Raw genomic sequence first — 18,227 nt, forward strand, 5'->3', positions numbered from 1 at the left:
GGAGCTACGATGCCACAGACAGATACACACGTCAAACTTATAATACCCCTCTTTTTGGGTCGGGGGTTAAAAATCACATTAAAGAAAAGAATACTAATGTTAATCATGACTAATATTCCCCTTTCCTCTCCAAATAAGCGTAAAGCCTATACTAGGAGTGAGTACGATAATATAAACCAACTGGACTGAAATCCAGAAGATCGGTGGTTCAACTTCAGAGTGTGGCCCGGTCAAGTTTCAGCCAACTCTGTCCAGTAGTTTGAGTTGTGCGTTGATTGACAGTTACTCAGTCACGTTTTCCTTTTATTTTATATACCTACTAGCTGATGCCCACGACTTCGTCCGCGTGGATTTAGGTTTTTCAAAATCCTATGAAAACTCTTTAATTTTGCGGGATAAAAAGTACTTAGCCTTTCTCACTCTCCAGATCTTGAACCTATACCCATGCAAAAAATCACGTCGATCCGTGGCTACGTTGCGACGTGATTGAAGGACAAACCAACAAGTTAACACACTTTCGCATTTATAAGATGAATAGTGCTGGGTGTAGATATGGATAGGCAAAAGTCAACATTTTTTTCATTAATCGGACTGCATCGTCGAGTGTTGCCATACATCAAAGCGTGAGCTACTCGCCGGTCAGCTGGCCTGAAATTAAAATTGCCTCAGGGAAAAAATACTTGTGCCACACTTAGTTCCATGTAGGCGCGCCTAATGCGAGCCGAGTGGACATGTCAGCGGCAGACGCCCGCAGTTTATCTTTCTTTAGTGTGGCAACATTGGGGCTCAGTCCGGCGCGCCGCGAAATTGTTTGCGGTTACATTTGACGCTCCATGCCTAATGTAATGCATTCCGTTTTTTTTTAATTCTAAATGATTTACGGTTAAATAGAGAAATTCCTGTCTTTATAGTATTATAAAATGTCTGCTTTTTGTTTTTTTTTTTATTCCGTCACAGAGTTTGCATGCACCTAGATTCTTTCAGATTACAGAAACTCTATCACATCTCTATCTATTCAGATCAAAGCTAGTGTGAGTCAATGTACAGATATAATAGTGTCAGCTTTTCTGCCATTAAAAACAAAACGTTTTCAGTCGTATTAAAAATTAAAATCATCAAGGAGCGCATCTAATGCGTCCCCGTCTCCCCACGTCGTCAATGTAGCCAGCACTAAATAAACTCGGCGGCAAATTGTGCGTGAATAAACATTGGCAATATAATAGCAGTATTGTGTTACGATCGCCCCCCGGAGCAGACATGAACCGCTGAGTCTAGTAATTTGAGATTTTGTATGCAAATTCTTTCAAGATTTTCAAAAATACACGAGAAGCTGGGGCGGATCAATTATAAATAGTTAGGTTGGTACTTAAGTAGTTAGGTTCATCGCGATAATAGTTTTTGTGCCACTTAATAACAAAACGTTTTTCTAATCATATTAAAAATTAGCTGATGCCCGCGACTTCGTCCGTGTGGGTTTAGGTTTTCCGAAATCCCGTGGGAACTCTTTGATTTTTCGGGATAAAAAGTAGCCTAGTGCTAATCCAGGATATTAGCTACCTCCATTCCTAATTTCAGCCAAATCCGTAGTAAAAAAAGTAGTTTTTGCGTGAAGGAGTAACAAACATACACACATACACAAAAACTTTCGCCTTTATAATTGTTTTGTTTCAAGAAAGAGACCACAGACAATAATGACACAGACAATAGACAATATATAACATTCTGCTTAAGTGACTTTACACGACAATAATGGTGACTTTATACAACAATAATATTAGTGTTAGTTTATGCCCGCGACTTAGTCCGCGTGAACTACACCAAAAACAAATTCAAAAATTTTAGCTATCTGCATGCCAATTTTCAGCCCGCGCTCCGCCAAGTAAGTAGTTTTTAAGCTGTGCTTTGATAGATCAGTCAGTTAGTCAGTCACCTTTTCCTTTTATGTATTTTGATTAAAATCATCACTCAACATATCTAACGCGTCTCCGGCTAAATAAACTCGGCGGCAAATTGTGCGTGAATAAACAGTGGCAATAATAGCCGTATTGTGTTACGATCGCCCCCCGGAGCTGAACATCAACGCGCCGCTATCTCGCGCGCTTGATCGGAAAACGAGCCGCAGCATTCTTCTAAATAATATTATTATTGCACGCCTCGCTAGTAGCACAGCTAGTAGAGAAACCGTATAGAAGAGTTACCGTTTAGCTCGAAAATTCCTTTTTTTTACCCCCGACCCAAAAATTGGGGTGTTTATAAGTTTGACGTGCGTATCTGTGTATCTGTCTGTGGCATCGTAGCTCCTAAACTAATTTTTCGTTTGAAAGGTGGCTTGATCGAGAGTTTTCTTAGCTATAATCCAAGAAAAACGGTTCATCCGTTTGAAAGTTCTTTTCTAGTTACTGTAACCTTCACTTGTCGGGGACGTAATAAATTTTAATTTAGGTTTACTTGTTAAAATTCAAAACAAAAATTCCTTATATAAACTATCCCTTTATCTAGCTTTCTTATCCAATATTAAATAATAATATATAAGTAATTATTTACAACATTAAATTTACCATAGTCAGTCAGCTAAGGAGTCCTTAATAAAAACTTCTTTTAGGGACTCCTTCGCTGACCTTTTGATCTATTATTAACCATTCTACTGTATAGAATATCTTAGATACCTTCACCATTTTACCACGTCGTCGACATTCCATCTACACGCACGAAACGTTTTGCGTCATCATTCCTCATACGCATGGCTAAGGTTTGGAATACTCTTCGGCGATCTGTGTTTCCTACCATTTACAATCCGGGTATCTTTAAAACAAGAGTGAATAGGCATCTTATATGTACTCGTAAATGCGTCCCATTTTAGGCCACATCATCACTTTCCATCAGGTGTGATTATGGTCAAGCGCTTGCCCGTAATAAATAAATAAAAAATGCTAAACACCCATTTTTGTGAACTTTGGAGCTTGAATATTTATTTTTGGAAAACGTGGGATCGATGGGGACTTTTGACAATTAATTTATATTGGTGTTCCTAACATTCGTACCAATTTTTAGCTCTATGCCAATGACTTTATTGCTCTATGCGAATTATTGTATCCTTGAATGTCTATTTTGACCGGACTTTAATATAATTTATATCCCATAGTGAAAATTGAGCTTAAAACTCGTTCATAGCTCTTTGAAACTGACCTGGTCGTCTAAATGCAGGGAAATTATCGTGGTGGCTGTCGCGAATCCATTAGATGCGTGTCAATATTAGCTCACTTCGGTCGTGATCTTGTACCGCAGGCCCCAGCCCGTGGAGCATAGGTACATACTACATACCCATTACCTAGTCGGTCATGGGGGTCTTGTACAGTCAAAGGCCGTAAGTCGTGTAGCATCTTATTAATGAATTCGAGTGGCACGGTTATATAGGGCGTTTGTGTGTGGCGTGTGTATAGAAAAAGGTCATAAGTGAAAGTGTGACAGGTTTTTGATGCAATAGTTCCGCGGAATTGCTACTCGAATTCTGAGGCTGACCGTACATACCCATTACATACCTAGTCGGTCATGGGGGTCTTGTAATTGCAAATGACTCCTCAATAGCTCAACTGGAAACACTCTGAAATTCGACAGGTCGTTGATGATTCAAATCTCTGCACCCTTTGGACTAATTCGTATGCATGCTCCTAGCTAAGTTCGCGGGGAATATGAAAATATGTCCTACTTACTGCAATCACCGGCAAACTACCAAAAAACCGGTCAAGCATGAGTCTGGCCTCGTTCATTTAGGGTTCCGTACATAAAAATTACATAATAAATATGGTACATAATATACCGCATATTGTTTAGTTTCTAGTTTTTGAGATAGCCCCCGTCACAAAAATAGCTTAAAACTGTAAATTTTGATGGCCCCCGTTTTCCTTATTTTTTAAAGATAAAAAAGACAGACAGACCGCAGAGTGACATTAATACGGCTCCATTTTTACCCTTTGGGTACGCAACCCAACTGCCATAGCCTTCCATGTTAGCCCGCTTCCATCTTAGACTGCATCGTCACTTATCACCAGGTGAGATTGCAGCCAAGGGCTAACTTGTATCCCAATAAAAAAAATCTCAGAGATTATAAGTGTTAGCTATTGTAGCCAACACCGAAGAGCTGATGGGCAGCTCTTCGGTGTTGGCTACAATAGCTAACATAGTGATATATGGATGGTTATGGAGCGATGGATGTATGAATTAGGTGTTTGTAGAATGGATTTATGGATGTTTGGATGAATGAATTGTGTTTGTATGTGGGATAGGACACTTATCTGAATTATTTGGTACGGCCTCGCTGTTGCTGGCGTAGAAAAGTGCTCCCTCTGCCTGAGCCCAATGCTGCGGGTCCGATTTGCGTCCCGGCGACGGCTTCAGACGTCTTCTCGTTGCGCCTGATGCTGCGGTACGATTGGCGTGCCGGCTGGCTTCAACGATGGTGACTTGCGTTGCGCCTAATGCTGCGGTACGATTGGCGTCCCGGCGGGCTACAACGACGTTGACTTGCGCTGTGCCTGATGCTGCGAGACGATTGGCGTCCCGGCTGGCGACAACGCTCTCACGCTGGATGGCTTTTCCTTCTTCGGGCGTCCTGTCACGGTCGCCACTATGTTAGCTATTGTAGCTAACACCGAAGATCCGATGGGCAGATCTTCTATTTTTAGGAACGCCGGAAGGAACAAATAAAACTATCTTTTCATCTTCAGCGGAGTGTGTGTATTCCAACGGTTTTTCAAGTGACAGTTACCTACATTTTTAATACAAATTTACATTTTAGTAGACATTTTGACAATTGTTAACCACAGGTAAGTAATTAAGGCACGATCTACATTACGAACGCAAATAGTAGGTACATGCACGCACTATCAACTTCACTATAGTTTTTCACTATAATAAAAAGCGTTAACAATAAGCATACAGGCGTGAGCGTGAGGCGCCCCTAGCCCCGGGAGTGCGTTTGATGACCGCTCAATTGGCGTGAAATTGCCCGCCGAGGGTCAGGGTCCAGCCGGCTGCAGCTGACGGCTGACCGATAATTAGCACCGTAACAGGCTACTGGAATTTTAAATGCGATCGATTGATGACTAAAACATTGGATCCATACTTTGCAAGAGTACAAAAAATTTGATTTTTCGTCGCGCGTTCGTCGCTATGATTTTGTAATGTGTCTACCTACTGCTTGGATGAATTTTATTAGTTTACTGTCTATGTCTATGGAATGTTCCAAACCCTAAATATAATTTCTGCCTGTCAAGCGAGGAAATTCAACACCCCAAGTCAGTCAGTCATTGGTACCATTCCACGCGGGCATGATTTATAAGTAGGTACAGTAGGTAGAGATAAGGCTAGCCGGTGACTTCGTCTATGTGGACTAAACAAATTTCGAACCCCTATTTTATCCCCTTAGGTGATAAATTTTCAAAAATCATTTCTTATCATACAGTCTAATACATACGTCATAATATTGCCTGGGAGTTTCCCATTATACTTACTCGTAATGTTCGCAAAGATGTGTGAAGGCAGCCAAAGTTTATAAAGTTGGCCTACCTAAGTTGTTAGGTATTTCATTAACCCGCCCCGTATACCTAGTGCCTGAATTATAACAAGTGTAAATTAAAAATTTATAACACCCCCGACAAGTGAAGGTTACAGTAACTAGAAAAGAGCTGATAACTTTCAAACGGCTGAACCGATTTCCTTGAATTATAGCTAAAAACACTCTCGATAAGCCACCTTTCAAACAAAAAAAAAACGAAATTAAAATTGATTCATTAGTTTAGGAGCTACGATGCCACAGACAGATACACACGTCAAACTTATAACACACCTCTTTTTGGGTCGCGGGTTAAAAATACCTATCTAGGTATTTTTAAAGAATTCGTTTGAATAGATGACATAAAGTTTTGATAAAAGATAAAACTAACCTAGTTATACGAATGAATTCGGAATATCGAATGGGGAACGCCAGCCCCTTAGGGTCCGACCTTTATTTCGATTAGGGAACTATTTGCTGTCAAAACATGGGCCCGGGATACCGGGTGATGGTGTCGACACATGAGATGTGATAATTATGTTACACTAAACTAGATAGATGCGTTTCGCCAACGTCAGAGTGAACTAGAGTGAGGGAACTCTCGATTTGATCCTGAATCGACGTTTTGTCAAATATTAGGTTAAATGGTGACGTAAAATCAAAGAAAAATACGGCTTCATTAGGCTGCCACTTTAAGTTTAAGACAAAAAAAAATTAAAATGTACCTATTCATGAAAAAATAAAATTAGTATTTTCAACGTTCAAGTCAGATAACTTTACCAAGTGGGGTATCATATGAAAGGAATTTATTTACCCGTACATTCTAAAACAGATTTTTATTTATTTTCATGCATTATAGGTAGTTTTTGATTTATCGTGCAAAATGTTGAAAAGAAAATACCCGAGTACGAAACCCTCGGTGCGCGAGTCTGATTCGCACTTAGCCGGTTTTTTTTTAAATACCTATTTTTTGGGGCTTCCGCATATTCCCTATTAATACGCACCTACTTACGTACCTAAATTTATTTTGTAAACACATACGGTGTCATTAAACGCTTTCAAAACCTTTGTGAAATTGTGAATAGGAAGAACGTTCAGTTCAATTTCCCTAAACAACGCAACAGATCAATTAAATCTCCATCAATGAGATCTCAGAGCCGATAACAAAATGTCCGGCGGTGCATTGACATCCCACAGGAGTTTCGACGGGATATAAAGCATCTATAGATGTACCAACCAGTCGGTTGCCTACATTGCTGTCTAGCCCAATTTAATCACTGTTTAGCAGTTAAACAGAGTTTAAATAACACCATCCTAAGTCATAGTGATAGCCTAGTTATTAAGATCCCAGACTTCCTTTAACTTTTTAGAGGTATGCCTGCATTTTGATCAATTAGATTAGGCAATCACGTGCTTTAACAGTGAAGAAAAGCATTGTGAGAAATTCGCCGAGTTTCGTGCTGGTTCTTCTCGATAAAAAAGAAGTTAGAAAGAAAAAGAAAGAAGAATCAATGTTAGAGTAATTTGTCTATACGAAGCACTTGCGATTTTTACTAAAATTATATGAAGAAGGTAAATATATTTGTTAAGAATGCAAAACGTTTATTTCTATTACTTACATAACGATGCGCGAATATCCTCACCCACCTTATCTGTTTGTAGGTACAAACTTTGTACCTAATTAAGTAGGTATCATATTGTTTTGTCTGTTTAACTTTTTTTGATTTAACTTTAGGCTGAATAAAGGATACTTATTTATTTATTTAACTAGAGGATACCCGCGACTTCGTCCGCGTGGATATAGATTTTTATAGATACCGTGGGAACTGTTTGATTTTCCGGGATAAAAATTTGCCTATTTCGATTACAGGGACGCAAGCTACTTCGATATCGAATTTCATACAAATCGGTTAAGTGGATGGGTCTTTAGGAATCCCGCGGGAACTCTTTGATTTTCCGGGATAAAGCCTAGTCCCTGTAGTAGCCTGTGTCCCTCCCCGGGTTATACCTAAGCTGACCCTGTACCAAACGTCAGAATCGGTTACATTGTTGGGCCGGGAAAACGTAGCAGACAGACAGACAGATAAACAGACAGACAGATAGACACACTTTCGCATTTATAATATTAGTACGGATAACTTCGCTGTAGCCGACCTAATGTCAGAGTTGGTAGTTAGCTTGTAGTTGGTAAATCTATAGATTCGATCAGACATTTTTTTTTCGATGCAAAGCAACGATATCGTGTATAATGCAGCCAAAACAGAGCGGAGGTCGCACAATGGCGATGTAAGACAGAATGGGGAGTAATATTTTATTGAAGACCCTTTCTCGACTCTGGAGTGTTGTGTCAATATGGGCGCTGAATTCGATGGAGCATAATGTGTGGAATACGCAGACTAGAGAATTTTCCCTACTACTTGTAGAAAGGGAACGGGCCGCGCAAAATATGAAACCTGTTGGTAGAAGGTGCCTAGCAAAAATATCAAAATCTGTAATAAGTCTAGTAAGAACTATTTGATTTTCCGGGATAAATAGTAGCTTATGTCGCTGTCTAGGTTTTTAACTATATTAGTGCAAAAAATCACGTCGATCCGTCCGTCCGCGCGTGAGTCCGTTGCGTCGTGATTGAATGACAAACCAGAAAACAAACACACTTTCGCATTCATATAATATGGGTAGTGATTTCATGTTGGACAACTAGCGTCTCTTATGCTACGTCTGTGATTTGAAATTGAGAAGAACCGGCAAGAAACTTAACAGTTGCTCTTTTTCAATCGTTGCCTTGAAAGTTATTATTTATACTATCTTATGGGAAACTCAGCCAGTTGCTTTCACGCAGCCTCGAATTTAATAGATATAATTTAAAGGCAGAACCAAAAATCTATAAGATGTAGTTAGGTATTGCACCTATCAAATGTTTTGAAGTGGTTATCATTTTCAATGCATTAGGCCTTGTGTTTTTGTTCTCTTTACTGTTTTGTCGCTACCTACTCTTAATTTTTGAACTCCTGCGCGTCACTCCTGGTCCCGGCAGAATACCAGCGCTCAGGTTTTGTTTTAAAACCTGCAGCATTAATGCTGAGCGGGGGCCTTTTCATCTTGTGCCATGTGGGTGCAAGAATTAGTCATTATTAAGTACTTATCTACTACTAACCCATTACTAACCTAAGATTGTCTATACTTGTTGATGCACATAAGTTGAATAAACTAATTTTCTTTCTTTCTACTTGTTACTAATTTGTTGTGTGTTTCAAAAATCTATCAAAAATTGTTTGTTCGCGAAGACTCTGTCTATGTTTTTCTCTAATCTGTGTAGGAATATTGCTGCGTAGCAAGCATGTAGGTACGCTACAATAAAATATTGCAGATCTGGTCGATGTGTTTGTGCACGCCAAACAGATTGTGTGCACACATAATATTATCTTCTGTTAAGTGCAGTTAGTGCAAATCTGTCTCCGTTCCAAGTTCCGTATGCAGTATCCACCTACGTACTTACCTACTATGTATATCGTATAATAATATAAGTATCCACTAATAGACATTATAGGTGCCTGTGCGTCGGTACAAGTTCAAATTTTCATAATATAGATAGGTAGCCTACTTACCTAAGATTTGACCTGCAGCTCGTTCTGCTTCCAGCAATGCGCGGGACTGAAATTACTTTTATACATGGCATAGTTACTGTATATCAAATCTTTAAAAAGAGGAACCGCCGAGTTTCTTGCTGGTTGTTCTCGGTAGGAAAGGCATTCCGAACCAGTGGTGCTTTTGACGATTCAAAAATACTTGTAAAAGTTTAATTGAATAAAATATTTTTATTTATTTAAGTAACTATCTAGTAGGCAATGAATTGATGTGCAGGGCATAGAGGCATGAAATAATAAAAAAAGATTCCGACGAATTGAGAACCTCCTCCTTTTTCGAAGTCGGTTAAAAAAGCACATTTCTCAATTTGTATCTATTATGCGTTGCTTAAAAATTGGTTGATAACCTCCTACCTACAAAGACTACTTTTTATCCCGGAATATGAATGAATTTTCCCGAGATCTTTAAAATCCATGCGGGCATCATTAGTAGATAGGTATAGGTGCCTATCTACATAATAAGTCGACAGTTCGCGTCATCACATAAGATCTCTATCTATCAAAGTGTCGCTGAAAAAACCCCTGAAAGCTTTATAATACCTAATACCTAAGTACTTAGATACCTAGACCTTTGTTCGCTAGGCAGTGTATAATGTAGATATATGTATGTATATACAGCACTGTACGCATAAACTAAACAAACCACATTTTTTAATCTACGAGAGTAACTAAAATAAAAAATTCGCGCCGTGTAGTGTCATTAGCGAGAATGGCGGTAAAGTAAAGCGCGGTTCCACAAAAGCCGCGGTGCAATACTAAGCGATCTAAAGCTATAATCTAGTTTTCCTTTACTAATTTAAAAATTCATTAGAGCTCGTCAAGTTCGCACACGAAGGGTTCCGTACCATTCTACAAGAAATAACACTTAGTTATAATTATTATTATTTTTAAATTTTCGTGATTGTTATTGTGAAATTTTTATTATTTGTTTTTATAGCGGCAATAGAAATACATATTCGGTGAAACTTTCAAGTCTCTACCTACTACGGTTCACGAGATGCAGCCTACTAACAGAGAGACGGACCGACGCACAGCGGAGTCTTAGTACCTAATAGGGTCCCCTTGGCATCCTTCAGATACGGAACCCTAAAAATTTAACTAGTAGCTTCTCGCTAAAATGCGCAAGTGGCGCATTACTGAGTACTGGCCCAAAGGACTTAGTTACCGCGAACCAAGAAATATTTTCGATGAAGACTATTTCAACAAACTTTCTCCTTTCACACCAGAGTCTCTTAAGACTTTTCCCATTCTCTGTAAACAAACATGAACGCTTTCAGATTATTTATTTTTTTACTTGCTGCTTCAGTGCAACATATAAAGTAAAACATAGAAAACCATAAATAGCATCTCTACCCCCAACGCAACGCAGATGTTCGATATTTTCCCATCAGCTCGCTTTACATAGCCTCGCATGAACACTGGAATGCAAGACTAATGTTGTAAGCGAGGAAAGATTAATTTTTGTCGGTGATATTAATTTTTTTTTAATGATAATAGGATGTTGGGTAGTGACAATGTAATTAAAACATTAAGCCAGGGGAAAATGGTATTGTAGGTAGAGTTAAATGTGATTCACTGCATTACACAAATGACAGAATTACGGGCAAAATAATGTTTTTAAATATTTAAAAGGGAACTGAGTATCACTGGGTGCTTCATCTGCTTGCTAAAATGACGTTCATATTGGTATTACTTACCTTTCTTTTGTATAAAACGTTTTTTCCTATTTGCAAAATATGCTCGCAAAATATAGAAGCTGCCTGGCGCTTTAGATCTTCTGATGTCAGGGTTTTTACTCGTATCACAGTGTGCGATAACATCGTCGTATCATAGTGCGCCACTTACGCATTTCAGCGAGACGCTACTTATTTTTAAGGAAAAATAGATATAATTATTGATAAATAATTACATACATATTATTTTGTACTCCATGCATTGAAAACAAGTGCTTAAATCTTTATTCATTGAGGATTTAATAGGTGAACATTAACGCGAGCGCAGCAAGCGCAAATATTTTCACATAACAGGAAAGGAACTTACAAAACACAATATATCAATAGTAGTATAACATTATGGCGAGCGTGCTAGAATAGATAAAGCTAGATGTATGATGTACCTAAAAGAACTAGGAAAGACTAAGTATGATTTTGTAGATATGCAATTTTTGAGAATAAAATATAAAAGTCCTTTCAGTTTCCAGGCTAATGACGTCGACGTCGGGTGGCATGGGGCACGTCAACCAGATGGGCGGACTGGCGGCGTGTGCTGGCCCCGACGCCAAGCCCATGCAGTTCCCGCTCGCGCAGAGAAGGAAACGGAGAGTGCTGTTCACGCAAGCGCAGGTGAGACTCTCTCTCTGTAACTAATGTTTAGGCTAATGACGTCATCGTCGGATGGCATGGGGCACGTCAACCAGATGGGCGGGCTGGCGGCGTGCGCTGGTCCCGACGCCAAGCCCATGCAGTTCCCGCTCGCGCAGAGAAGGAAACGGAGAGTGCTGTTCACGCAAGCGCAGGTGAGACTCTCTCTCTGTAACTAATGTTTAGGCTAATGACGTCATCGTCGGATGGCATGGGGCACGTCAACCAGATGGGCGGGCTGGCGGCGTGCGCTGGTCCCGACGCCAAGCCCATGCAGTTCCCGCTCGCGCAGAGAAGGAAACGGAGAGTGCTGTTCACGCAAGCGCAGGTGAGATTTCCTTCCGGCTTAAGACCTTCAAGTCAAGAGTGAATAGGCAACTTCTAGGCAAGCGCGCTCCATCTTAGCCTGCGTCACCACTTGCTAGCAGGTCTGATGGCAGCCAAGCGCTATTCTGTAAATTAAAAAAAAATACATTATAATAGCTGTTCAGGCTAATGACGTCGACGTCGGGCGGCGTAGGTATTTACATACTTACATAACATACTTTAAGAGCATCAGAACAAGGTTATCTTTGGAAATCTTTGGGACAGTGGCACGGAGGGGATCGGAGCACCACAATTCGTACTACTTGGCAACATCTATCAAATCGAAGTCTGGGATTACTTACTACGACTAGATAGATAGGTACAACCACAGATGAGTAAATTACAACATATATCAAAAGCGGTCTGCATATTTCTATACTAATATTATAAAGAGGAAACCTTTGTATTTTTGTATGTTTTTATTGAATAGGCTCAAAAACTACTGGACCGATTTCAAAATTTCTTTTACCATTACTTAGAGGGATTCTTCCGAATCCGTATAGGCTATTTTTTATCCCGGAAAATCAAAGAGTTCCCACGGGATTTTTAAAAAACCTTCATCCACGCGAACGAAGTCGCGGGCATCAGCTAGTCGCATATAAGTATACCTAAGTACTAATGGAACTCCACTAGGAGTCCTGTCTATAAGTTATAATAGATTCTGTGTGCCCATCTTCTGGACTACTAGGTTACCAGATACCAGCTAGGTACAACCATATCGTATAAGGTATACATATTGTCGAAACCCCACGTTCGTCAATATGATGTACCATTGTCATAACTCATAATACAAGATTATCATAACCAGTTATATGTATAGAGTGAGAGCCAGCGTGTGCCAGACCTTCGTTATTTTATAAAAGCTGAAAGTGTCTTTTTGTATTGCCCCCAACACAGGGAGGAACTATCAGCGACTATGAAGGTTGGACTTTGGTGGTTTTGTGAGATAACAAAATTCAAAATATTTTTATTCAATTAAACTTTTACAAATGCTTTTGAATCGTCATAATATTCTACCACTGGTTCGGAATGCCGTTCCTACCGAGAAGAACCAACAAGAAACAAGTACTTAATAAAGGTGTAAAAAAATCACACAATCATAATGTTTAAAAGTTTAGGGGCATTTGGCAGGGAGTCGCCACGATACTAAGTGTCTGGCAATGTATGACGTGATATCTAATACTATTGCGAAAAAAATATGAAAAAGTTAGACTTCTTTGATGTATGATTTTACTAAGTGTAAATTATCTCCCAAAGCCACCATGATCCAAACTTCACAGTCGCTGAACGTTCCTCCCTGTGTTGGGGACAATACGCAGAGAAAATTTAATCTACTTATACTAATAAATAAAATTGGAGTGTCTGTCTGTAATTTCGAAATAACTACCGCATATTAAGGTCTGGTTATTTGAACGATACTATAAGTGAATCACACGTTTTTTAAATTTTTGTCTGTCTGTCTGTCTGTCTGTCTGTCTGTTTGAAAAGGCTAATCTTGGGAACGGCTGAACCGATTTTGACGGGATTTTCACAGACAAGTAGAGAATTGACCAGGGAGTAACATAGGCTACTTTTTTAACCGACTTTCAAAAAGGGAGTTGTGTTTTTCTACCTATGTACACTGAAATCTCCGAGATTTCTGAACCGATTTGCGTCATTTCTTTTTTAATCGATAGAGGAACTTTGCGACATTGTTTCATAGAAAATTTGGAGTCCAACTCCTCAATCCTGATGCTGCAGGGGATCTGACCAAACCACGCGGGCGAAGCTGCGGGCATCAGCTAGTCTATACTAATATTATAAAGAGGAAACCTTTGTATTTTTGTATTTTTATATGTTTGTATTGAATAGGCTCAAAAACTACTGGACCGATTTCAAAATTTCTTTTACCATTACTTAGAGGGATTCTTCCGAATCCGTATAGGCTATATTTTATCCCGGAAAATAGATAGGATTTTTCGTGGTAGTGTCCACCCGTGCGAAGCCGGGGCGGGTCGCTAGTCTTTTATAAAGTATCGAGCACGCGCTGGCTCTTAGTGCAATACTTATCTAGGTAGTCGAATCAGTATTTATTATTATTAATATATTCTCATCACGTCTCCACATTTGGAGTTTTGTTCATTTCACCCCGCGCTCCGTGTATTGCGAGCCCTCAGGGGAGTTTTATTTGACGATCATTTTACAAATAAATTCGATAGGGGGACCTTGCCTTACCTGCCATTCGAGTTTAACTAAATGCGTCCCATTCAGGATATAGCTACGTTACACAAACTGGTACTTATAATTGCACAGTGGTTAGAAGGCCTGGATATATTATTATAACTGGGTACTTCTCTGATTTGGCGCAAATCGGAGAAAATAAGAGAATTTTTTAAATTGTGAAAATTGCTGAACTAAACTAAAATATAGGTGAAATCAAAAAGAATGACCGAGTTATATCAAATTGCACCCATGAATTTCAGAGATATATGCATTTGAAATTTTCAGTTACTGAAGGTAATGATTTCTAGTGTGCTGGTAATGATTTTGGTGGAGAAGGCGTTGATGTTTATCTGATGGTAATGAAGCAATATTTCATTTTCAAAAAATAACGTGTTTCTTCATCTTATTAATCAAGTAAACAGAATTAATAACGGAAATATTGCAAACTTTAACAAAAATATTATTCCAGACATATCATCACCTATAAATTTTACTTGAAATGTATAAAATAATCATGCTGCGAGAGCATATTATCACGAAAACAAATGTTTGGTGATAGAACAGTATGAGCGAAAACATGATTATTTTAATTTGCATAGAAATGGTAGACCTGCGATGGGTGTCGTATATAAACATTTTAGTTGATGATAAAGTTAAACCCACCCTTTTGTGGACCCTGAAGTCAAAAAGAATTTGTAAAACGATTTATAGAAAATAATATGTTCGCAGACACATGTCAAGGGAATCATTGCAACATCTTGGGAATGTTAAGACATGCAATGAATACCGCACTATCAGCCTCATGAGTCATGTTCCAAAGATGTTTCTACTTATCAGCTCTTAAGGGATTAGAAATAAATGTGACAACTACTTCAATGAGAGTCAGTTTGGATTTAGATTTGGTGTTGGAACCTGAGAAGCATTATTTGCTATAAACGTACTAGTCCAAAAATATAGAGACATGCAAACTGATGTATGAATTTCCTTCATTGATTATGAGAAAGCCTTTGACCGTGTACATCAAGTGGTACTTATTCGTCGTTTGCAGTATGTTGAACTCGTTGGCAAGGAAATAAAGATCATTAAGAACCCTTACTGGTGGCAGACTGGGACAGTAATAGTTGAAGTTGAGGAAACAGACGAAGTAGCGGTAGGCCATATGGTATGACAAGGACACATCTTATCTCTGCTTCTGTTCAACTCATACTGAGACGCTATCATCTCAGAAGCATTGGAAAATAAGGAATGGGATGTCAAGGTAAACAAATAAATATAAATAATATTAGATACGCTGATGATACTGTTTTTTTGGCTTCTAGTTCCCAAGATCTTTAGAAAATAATAGATAGCGTTTATAAATGTAGCAGAAAGTCGGGTCTAAGCATGAATCTCTCAAAGACTAAGTTTATGTACAGTATCAAGAAAACCGCAACAAACCTCAATAAGAACTCTCACATGTACAACACTCGAAAGAGTTTCAATGCACAAATATCTTGGTACATGGGTAAATGAAGAATGGGATCCAGATTCTGAAATAAAGACCTGAATTGAAATTGCCCGTGAATTATTCATGAAAACGAAAAAAGTACTGCGCAATAAGCAACTGCTACTGAAAATTACTGCGAGTAAGTTAGGTTCAAAAAATAAAAATGACAAAGATGCATCAGTAAAGATAGAGACCTAATTTTGGCGATCAAATGCAGAAAGGTCGGTTATCTGGGGCATGTTCTCAGACATGACCAGTATCAGTCGTACGCGTACTATCTTTAAGAGGTAATCTGCCATTAATAAAGAAAGGAGTATTAGTCCAATGGAAACGTACATCAGAAAGTATTTTTACTTTTGGTGAATTCCTGGCTTTCCTGGAAACTTCTTCCGTTTTATTTGTTTCAACTGATAGAGTTTCTTGTAAAGGTTTTTTATATAATCCCATCCTCGTCGCCACTGAAATGTACTACAAGAAGTTAATAACCATGGTCATTTCGATACGCCATTTTATTCGAAAACACGTCAAACCGTCGAAACAAAAGCCTAATAATTATTGACATACACCATCGACAATGTATATTACACAAAGCTAGCCCTTGACGTCAATTGTAGAGGTTTTGACAAATAAATAACATCTTTTATTACTATAGGAGTAGTATGTTCACAAGGAGCACATTATTATTCTGTAGATGATTTTCTTCTAAATCCCTTGTTATCTTAAACAGTATTTTCTCAATCGGCTTACTTCTTTTTATTTTTTTTATATGTTTTTTTTAATTTTCACGTATTTTTTTTCTCTGTACTCTTTGTTGTCTTGGAGTCAACAAAGAGTTTTGATTTTCTATTCTTCTTTAGTCTCAAAATAATCCGTAGAGTTAAGTAAGGATGTCTTCCTCACCACTGTTATTTATCTTGCTTATCGACGAAGTTATGCGTCGTGTCACCAATAGTCCGAAAGGGATATCATGGAGCAGTAGGCAACTTGAAGACCTTGACTATGCGGATGACCTTGTTCTCATATCAGATTGACTCGAATACATTAAGTCTAAATCAAAATACCTACAAGACAAAGTTCCTTAACTAGTCTGCCGATTACCACAAAGAAAACAGTGAAGATGAGGATAAGTTCTACTGCTTCAGAACCATTTTATTTAGAAGACAAACCAATTAAACAGGTGGAGGAGTTCTATAACCTCGGTAGCATCATTTCTCCTAGCGGCGGTGCCAAGGCTGATGTCAATAACTGGATTATAAAAGCTAAAGCTCTCTCTGTTTGAATCGCTTGTAAAGTCAGTCTTCTTATACAGGTGTGAAACGTGGAAACAACTATATCGCTAATCCACAGAATTCAGGTTTTCCACAATAAGAGTTTCAGTGTTATTCCCCGCATTTTCTGGTCTAACACGATCAGAAATGAGGACTTGTGGTACAAATGCCAGCAACTCCCAGTTAATAAGGAAATAGCTTTGAGGCGATTGTGATTGGTCGGGCATATTTTGCGAAGAGAGGAAGAAAACGTTGCTCAAGCGGCATTTATTGAAACGTGCCTACCTGGCAGCCTGGCGGTCAAATGAGACCTGGTCGAACAACAAACTCCTAGAGGAGGCCCATTGAAGCAGACCTTAAAAGAGTGGAATTCTCGTGGAACCATGTCAAAGCAGCAACCAAAGGTAGGGAGACCTAGAATACAACTGCTGCAGCCCTAATATCCAAGAAGGAATGAAAGGACTCCATCATTCTTCTTTACGTTTCGCATATTTTTCTAGATCTTTCTTTAGTTCTTCGTTTTTGTTTGTTTTTTGTGTTTTTAGCCTGCGCTAATTTTTTTTTGCGCGTTTTTGACTATTTCTTTTCACTATGGTAGTTTCTAAAATCGATATATGATGGTTATTTTTAATATTGAAATACCACGAGGTGCAATAATTTTGAATAGTTATTTCTAAATTGCTTGGAACAATATGGGCTACTAATTCAACTGATAAGTTAAAGAATTACTGAAGATTAATGTTTTGTCACGTGATTTAATGTCAAAGGATATGAAGAAAATTACACAATTTTGGAACAACATTATTTCCTGAAAAATTGACCACCTCCTTCAATTCAACATCATTACCTTCAATTTAAAAACGGAAGGAAAATTACGGTAATGATAGAGCGTAAATGAGGTTTTGGCAGTTTTAATTGTCTAACGTCGTATTTTAAAATGCAATATATATGAACATCAAACTACATACTTATGTTGTTATTAGTGCATGAAAGAAGATAAAATGATTAAGAAAAACTAATTATTTGTCCTAAAATGATGTTGAAGGTAAAGAGTGAAAAGTCGTGCCAAACACCAGTTTTGGCACTAAAAGCGTAAATATTTTTTTTTCTACAAGTACACGGCCACTTTCCGCAACATGCCTAGATAGACTGATTATGGCTTAGTACGGGGCAGGGGAGAACGGAAGGCAATATGTATACTAGAAGGATATTTTGGAGGTGCCATCTCAGTTGCAGGTAATGACTTTTTTTCTGTGCCAAACATTTGTTATTTTTTTATGACGTAATTAAATGATTCGTACGTGTGAAAATGCATTTTAATTGCTTCTCAGGATGTATATATTAATATGT

At 38.5% G+C, this 18,227-nt stretch overlaps 1 protein-coding gene and 1 long non-coding RNA gene across 3 annotated transcripts in view; one reads left to right on the forward strand and one right to left on the reverse strand.

Annotated features, from left to right (window-relative positions):
* LOC123874960 (homeobox protein Nkx-2.4-like) overlaps window positions 1-18,227 on the forward strand; it is a 64,707-nt gene that overhangs the window by 17,567 nt on the left and 28,913 nt on the right. For both annotated transcript variants that reach the window (XM_045920558.1, XM_045920559.1), the window contains exon 3: window positions 11,389-11,537. In XM_045920558.1, coding sequence (XP_045776514.1) covers window positions 11,389-11,537 — 149 coding nt within the window. The remainder of the gene's footprint in view (window positions 1-11,388; window positions 11,538-18,227) is intronic.
* On the reverse strand, window positions 15,443-16,375 carry LOC123874971. The gene is made up of 2 exons (XR_006798046.1): window positions 15,946-16,375; window positions 15,443-15,652 (listed from the first exon to the last, which is right to left on the reverse strand). It is a non-coding gene; the product is annotated as an uncharacterized LOC123874971 (long non-coding RNA).

The sequence above is a fragment of the Maniola jurtina genome, chromosome 19, assembly GCF_905333055.1.
Source record: "Maniola jurtina chromosome 19, ilManJurt1.1, whole genome shotgun sequence".
NCBI lineage: Eukaryota > Metazoa > Arthropoda > Insecta > Lepidoptera > Nymphalidae > Maniola > Maniola jurtina.